The sequence below is a fragment of the Vigna angularis genome, chromosome 7 (assembly GCF_016808095.1).
Source record: "Vigna angularis cultivar LongXiaoDou No.4 chromosome 7, ASM1680809v1, whole genome shotgun sequence".
In the NCBI taxonomy this organism is placed as follows: domain Eukaryota; kingdom Viridiplantae; phylum Streptophyta; class Magnoliopsida; order Fabales; family Fabaceae; genus Vigna; species Vigna angularis.
The window spans coordinates 28833046-28840410 of NC_068976.1; the positions used below are offsets into that span (position 1 = coordinate 28833046).

General features: G+C 29.9%; 1 protein-coding gene across 9 annotated transcripts; it reads left to right on the forward strand.

Moving 5' to 3' along the window:
* The first annotated feature begins 3970 nt into the window (after nt 1-3970).
* LOC108336310 (protein LURP-one-related 7) lies at nt 3971-6676 on the forward strand. 9 transcript variants are annotated; one of them, XM_017572720.2, is made up of 5 exons: nt 3977-4260; nt 4706-4750; nt 5043-5296; nt 5389-5601; nt 6071-6676. In XM_017572720.2, exons 3-5 carry the CDS (start codon nt 5048-5050, stop codon nt 6200-6202), a joined length of 594 nt encoding a protein of 197 aa, XP_017428209.1. In that variant the 5' UTR covers nt 3977-4260; nt 4706-4750; nt 5043-5047; the 3' UTR covers nt 6203-6676. The 9 variants fall into 9 exon arrangements, with proteins under 9 accessions (XP_017428212.1, XP_052735861.1, XP_017428209.1 ...); XM_052879899.1 differs by having other exon boundaries at nt 4722-4750; XM_017572722.2 differs by having other exon boundaries at nt 3977-4229.
* The last annotated feature ends 689 nt before the right edge of the window (nt 6677-7365 follow it).

Consider the following 7365-nt stretch of genomic DNA (forward strand, 5'->3'; position numbering starts at 1 on the left):
TCCAAACAACATTATACAACAGTACAGTTCCACAACACATCAACCAATTAAATTAACTAGCTTCCCTTACCTCTAACCGAACCGGACAACTTCCACAACCTTCAAGAATTTGCTTACTTTTCCAGGAAATTCTAAGAACACCTATAGACCACCGATTTATGAAAGGAGATCAACCATAGCACCAAAATGAATTTAGAAAGGGGAATAAAATACTGTTAAACACATGCAATCAGCAAAGCTTTCTTGCATGTACCAGAAATCCCAGAAATTCATGAGAATTTAAGGAACGACACTTACCTGCTCTAAACACGAAATTGATAGAGGGATGAGGAAGCTTGTGATGCCAGGATCACTCAAGTGCTCCCTGATTGCTGAACAAATGAACTATGGGTGAAGAAATCTAGAGAGAAGGGTGAGAAAAATTAGGAAATAGTGATTTTAGAGAGATAAACAGTTTTAAGATAATGAAGTGAGTGTTTAGAAATTCTTATTTATATTGTTGGTGTATTTCAACATTAAAATCTTAGTTTAGTTACCTTAATACCTCTATCTACTCTATTATTCTATTTTCTAGGTCTTTACTTTTATAATGTGAGTTATATGATTTTGGGTTTAGACTTTGTTAAACTTTTTACATGCATATATATTAGTTTAGATATAAAAATTCATAAAAAATATAATTTTAGATGATAGAGAAAATATAGTTAATTATTTTTGTTATGAATAACTTCTGTTATTCATATTTTGGTTTTCTGCCAAAACAAATTTAATTTTTAGAAAAACCACAAAAACTTGCCTATGTTATAACACTCACATATATAAATTTACGGCTGCTATTCAACCAAAAAAAATTACATCTAGAATATGAACAGACGTAACATATGTAAAAGATATTCTTTAATTTTAGTATCAACTAAGTGAATTTTAATTTATTTTATTATGAATTTGTGTCTTCATGAAAAAAAAATACTATCAGTTATTCTTAATGAATTCGAATTTACAGATAACAATTTTTTTTCTTTCACTTTCTATATATAAATATTTTTATACTTATCTATTTCCTCCACATTCATATCATTCATTCATTTTCATTTTTTTTCCATATTTATCTTTTTCATCTATAAACTTCTCTTCCATCTATATTATTCTCTTGTTGTCTTGTTGAAAGTCATATCTTTCTTCCACATTCATCATTTTCATTTATACTAATCTTTTTTATCCAGTATTTTTTTTTTTGCACTTTATTTTATAGAACATGAAGACATTATTTCGCCAAACGAATGAATATTTAATTAATATTAAAATTGATTTTATTTAGTGTCACCTAAGTTAAAGTTAGTGTTAAGCAAGTAAAATTTAAAATAAGATGCATTAATATCTACTCAAAAAATCGACTTCAAAAGTTCACGATAACGAATTAATTTCCATAATTTTAGAATCCCACGCAACATCAAAATGTTATTAACTAATTAACGTGGACTTTTCCGACTTAAGTACTGAATCTTATACAGTCATATAAATTAACACAATAAAGGATTAAATAAACATTAGATAAAAGAAAATAAAAAAATTCTACATTGAATTTTTTTTAATTTTTTTAACGGATGAATTTAAATTTGAATCTCATAATATTAACAATTACAGTAATGACTCTTCTTCCCTAATTTATGCCGTTTCTTTGCAATAAAATTGATTAGATTGTTGCTAACATACATACAACCAAGTTATAACTCTATTGCTTTTAATGATAGTTTTGAAGAGAATACAAAGAGTTCTCATTATGAAAAAGGGTCTAAGATCTAACATGAGAGTCAACTAAAGTAAGAGAAAATAGATGAAAAGAAATAAAAATAAAATGTTTAATATTCTTCTCTATGTACAAAAAACGCATAACCATTTATGTTCCTGTCATGTAGTCTTTAGTTTCTAATCTTTGCTTTTACCGTCCATAAGGCTAGGAAGACAACATTTGATGGACATTTATACATTATTAATAGCAAAAATACATGTACTTTTATTTATGTGTATTCATAATTTTTATTACATTAAAAAAATACAGATTAAAAAAATATATATAATTTTGTATAAATGATATTACAAAATACTAAAGTAATATAATTTAATATACATATATTTATAAAGATAATGCTAAAAAATATGCAGTAATTATGTTTAAGGAGAAAAGTTATTTAATTAGTTTGAAAATGAGAAAAATGATTCAATTACTTATTCTAGTAAATAAAGAAATTACATTTTATTTATTAAAAAATAAAATTATTTTATTAAAATATAACAAAAAAACAAATTACAAAAAGATGCGCAGGAATTATTAATTATATAAATAATAATAATAAATAATATAATAATAATATAATAATAATAATGATAATAATAGAATAATTATATATAATATAATGATTCTCTCTCATACACTTATATTGGTTGGAACTAGGGATTGTAATGGGTCGGGTCAGACACGGATAGTGCCTACCCGCAACTCGACTCACATGTAAAAATCGTATCCACAATCCGACCCGCTACTCGTTGGATATCCGCATAAAAAAAATCGTGGATTTTTTTCAACCCGCGGATATCCGTTGGATACCCATTTTCAACTCACAAATATTTAAAAAATATATTTTTTGAATTTTTATATAAGGTTTAAATTAAACTACAAGTTAAAGAGAACAATTTAATATATTTGTTACATATTAAAAAAAGACATAATATAATTTTTAAATAAGTTAAAGAAAACAACTATTGAACAACAAAACACCTAGTAACTGAAGTCTCAATTTAGTCACAAGATTAACCCATAAATACCTATCAATGTATGAAACAAAAAGATAAAGAATTTTCAAGAGAACGCAAACAGGAATCCTAAACCCAAATTATGAAAACGAACGCAATTACAGAAATCTTCAAACCGCGATAACTATCAGGGTCTTCAAAAATCCAATCTACATCAATGAACTAAAATCCGAAAAAACTCAAAACACTCATTCGAATCATAACCCCAAAATCGCTTCACCAATCAATAGGGAAGAAATCAAGAAACGAACTCCCAAATCATGAATCAAAACGTACAAAAGAAAACCCCCAAAATTAGAAAACAAATAAAACCCTAATTTTAAATCCCCAATCAAAACCAAGAAGAGAGGAAGAGGGAATTGAGCCTACTCCCTGCGCGAGCTGAACCAGAAGAAAGAAGAAAAGAGTCCTCCATTAAGAGAGAATTTTCTAATGAGATTCTATGTATATGTTTGATATCTTTATTAGGGTTAGCTCAAAAGTAATGTAACCCCTTTTTTTCTTTTTTTTCTTTTAAAAAAAAGGTAATTGAAAGGAATTCTAAGTCATTATTATTAAAATTTCTCCTTTTTAAGAGTAATAAAAAATTTAATTTTAAAAAAATATTAATTAATTTTTTTTTGGATAACAGGTATGCACGAGTTGAATAGTATAATACCCGTATCCGACCCATTTAAAAACGAGTATTAAAATATCTGCTATTCATTATCCACAGATAATAAATATCCACCGATAATAACTATTCGTTACGAATTTTATCCGCGGACTCGAATTTTTTTATAGCCTGATCGGAACTAATGCCTCACATAATATATAGAAAACATCTACATTGCAGGACTCGAAATAGAATTAATAAAAGCTTAAACATTTTAATTAGAATACATTTATATAACATAAAATTCTAAATTCTAAATCATAGGAATTAAAAGATATTTTTACTTATAAATATATATTTTAACTAACGCTTAAATAAAGCTTTAATTACAATGCGAATATTATAAAACTATTATATTAGAATAAAAGTGAGAAAATGTTGTTTAAAATAATATAATATAATAAAATGTCAAAAATCAGATTAAGACTCGATAAAATCTAAGATGATTATGACAACATACATATTTTTACACATTCATAGAAACCGATTCAATTCACCTTTCCACAACGAATAAAAGTCTGAAAATGTACTTGCAGAACTGCATATTACTACTGTTCAGCAGAATCTTCCAAACCCAACTTGTAAAAGAAATAAACATATAAACACGCTTTCTTCATTGCTCGGCGTTCTAAACCAATCCCTAAATTGAGAAATCATCGTCCCGAGTCTCGCAATCTCCGCCATTGGGTTCCGTGTTTTTGTCAGTAGTTTTAGTCTGATCCACCTCTCTGTCATCACAAGACTCTCTCCCCTGTCTGCGTTTGTATGTATTCCCCCCCTTTTACTGGATATTGGTATGCTCACAGAAACTTCAATTTCAGCTCTATTTTATTTTATTTATAATTTAAAATTATCATATCGTATTGGGAGGTCCAATTTTTTTTTTCGAGTTCTTTATTAACATTTTGGAATTAGGCTCTGTTTGGGTAGTACCAGTTGGAAGTGTTTGTTTTTTTTTAACGGGGAATGTGTAACTTCTTTCCTGTATGGATGATCTAAAAAAATCTGAAAAATACTTCGAAGTTTGTGACTAAAGAACGTCTTAAACTTAATGGAACTGCTGCTGGTTACATGTCTTTCTTCTAGTAAACTGAGTTTGAAGTAACAAATGTTTTCCATTCCATGAGTAATGTACCATGAGGCGTGCTTGCAGCTTGGAATAGATTGCCAATTTTGCTCTGTGATCAGATTTTAATGTCTCAATGTTGTGTTGTTTTATCATTTGCGGGATGCTGATAGTGAGATTGTGGTTCAGTTAAAGGCAGGAAGGATTCCTCCACTGAGGTAATTTTGGATTAACTTCTTGCTTGTTCACGAAAAATGTGTAGCATACTTAAATGCAATTAATTATGTATTCTATATACCACTTCTGATGCCGTCCCCTTTATATCAATTAGTTCATCACAGATCACGAATATTGAATATAAGCATGTTTAGAGTGAAAATAGAGATACATGTTTTTTTGTTCTCTTGGATTGTAGTGGTGCTACTTCCTGAGTTAGATGCGTCTCCTGGAAGGTCTTTCCTTACCTTAATTTTAATTTTTCTTTTAATAATTTTTGTGCAAATAAACAAGGAAAAATGGAATTGGGAACCTCAGAGTCATCATATCCAGGTTCAGGGAACTGGGAGATCCCAATTGATCTGTTCGGTTCCAAAAAGCATGCCGGAGTCCCTCGTGGTGTTCTAGCATTTGCAGATGAGTCTGATAACGTAGTCTTCAGGGTGAACCGCCACCCACCCAATCCTAACTCATCGCCCCTTCCCAAGGACAAGAAAGTATTGGTCGATGCCTCAGGCCATACCCTCTTCTCCATCTACAGCTATCATGTCTGTTTCCCTTATCTTAATTTATCTTTCTTAATGAAATAAATAAAGTTTTCCTTTTCTTAAAAAATTGATTTTTCTTTTTCATTTGATAGAATGGGTCTTGGAAGTGCTATAAGGGAGACAGTGATGGGAATAGGGAGCTGGTGTTTAGAGTGCAGAGGACCCTCAAAACATTTACTAGAGTTGAGTTAGAGGTACTTTTTGAGAGTGGAAGATCCAATGATGAAGTTTGTGATTGGAAAGTGAAGGGTTCACCTTTTCAGAGATCATGCTGCATCTATAAAGATGCTGACTTGGTTGCACAGGTACTAAATTCATGCTATACTTATGTCGTAAATTATTTGTTACTCATAGACAAATAGTTACCATCCGTCCATGTATAATTGAAATTATGTTTGGGAACCCAAGGAACACTCTATTCAGAATCCAAACAATACATTTTCTTTTATTATACAGCGGTGGAATGGTGTTTGAATCTATGCCCATCATGCAAACAAACTCCTTGATCCTAGTAGGTAGATTCCAAATAATGTTACATTAGATACATTATACCTCGGAAGATTGAAGATATGGAGGTGATGTAGCAGAATTATTCAGTGTATGAATTAAAACTACCGGCATGATTTGATATGAGTATAATGATAGTTTAAAGCTGAGAATTGTATATTACGACAGAGGAGCCTGATTTACAAGTTTACCGTGTTGAAATTTCATACAATCCAAGGTATCAAAACAACTGATTCCGGTTTACTTGTTCATTACACTTTTGTGCAGAGTAGCCTGATGTACAAGCTCCACCAAATATTTGTCAGTAGGGGAAAATTTCGTCTAACAATCTTTCCGGGGACTATTGATCATGCTCTAATCGTGGCTATGTTTGTGATATTTTTAAGTGGAAGAAAGTAGTGTCATTGACCCAAATGAAACTGCAAGGAGAAAAAATGGTTTTGATTAATGTCTTTGATGATCTTTCTGTCTCACTCATACACATTTATTTTTCTCATAACATCGGTTCATCCATTGACTAATAAGGGGAACAAATGGGATATTGTTCTTTATAGGAAGCAATGTTTTATTTAAACCGGTGCTAGATCCTATCCCCAGAAACATTTTCATTGTTATTGAACTGGGCAACTCATGAATGATTTATCATTTATCCCTATTGGATAATACTTTTATTTCACCTATCTTCATTCTCACCATTCATTTGGAACGTAGCCAGTATGTATGAAAATATAGATATAGATTTGGAGGAAGCATCCACATTTAGAATACAGATCCAACCATAGAGAACCAGAGACTGGTAAAATATCTGTACTGAAATTTGATTCAGCAATCAATGTATTTATTTAGTGAAATTGGACACATTTGGATAGACTATTATGCTAGTATCGTTCTGTTGTATTTGACCTGTGTTTTTGTTTTTGTTCTCAAAAGTCAAGTAAATGTAGTCTTTGTAAGTGTTTTATTGATAATCTATCAGCACAAGTTAGATCCCATTCCCGTCGAAGCTAACAATTTTGCTTCTGCGTTTTTTTGTTTCTTTTAATGTAGTTTTGGGTATGTAACACAAAAGGCAAACAAGCTGTTAGTTATTCAGCATTAACAACAGTAATGTATTAGCATTGCTTAATTTATTTCATAATGATGTGTTTGGATAAACACATTTCTTGATATTATTTATCGGTGAAAGTTTGCCAAAGTTTACATCTGCTGAAATGGTCACTTAAAAGCCAACTCATCCCCTAGAATATGTTAATAAATGATAAAGCCTAAAACAAAAATAAGAATTGTAGGGACCTAATTGGAAAAAATTATTGAGAAACAAAAACCAAATGTAGAAAATTATTAAAGACCAAAGTAAAACAAAAAAACAAATTTCAATCTTGCCGGAAATGTTATCACTTAACACATAATGACAAAAACAATTTAATTATTGACCGAAATAAGAAAAAGAATTGAAAATCATATGTAAAATTTTGAAAAAGAGAATGACAATTTATGTGAGTTAAAAAATACTATGATTCATTAATACATATCTTTTTAAATTCGAAATTTACATATCAATC

Bases quoted from the DNA above. Each gene is read 5' to 3' on its own strand.
- LOC108336310 (XM_052879898.1), top strand. From the start codon at position 5,048: ATGGAATTGGGAACCTCAGAGTCATCATATCCAGGTTCAGGGAACTGG. The intron at 5,297-5,388 runs GTCTGTTTCCCT...TTCATTTGATAG, and splicing joins TCTCCATCTACAGCTATCAT to AATGGGTCTTGGAAGTGCTA. The intron at 5,602-6,070 runs GTACTAAATTCA...ACTTTTGTGCAG, and splicing joins ATGCTGACTTGGTTGCACAG to AGTAGCCTGATGTACAAGCT.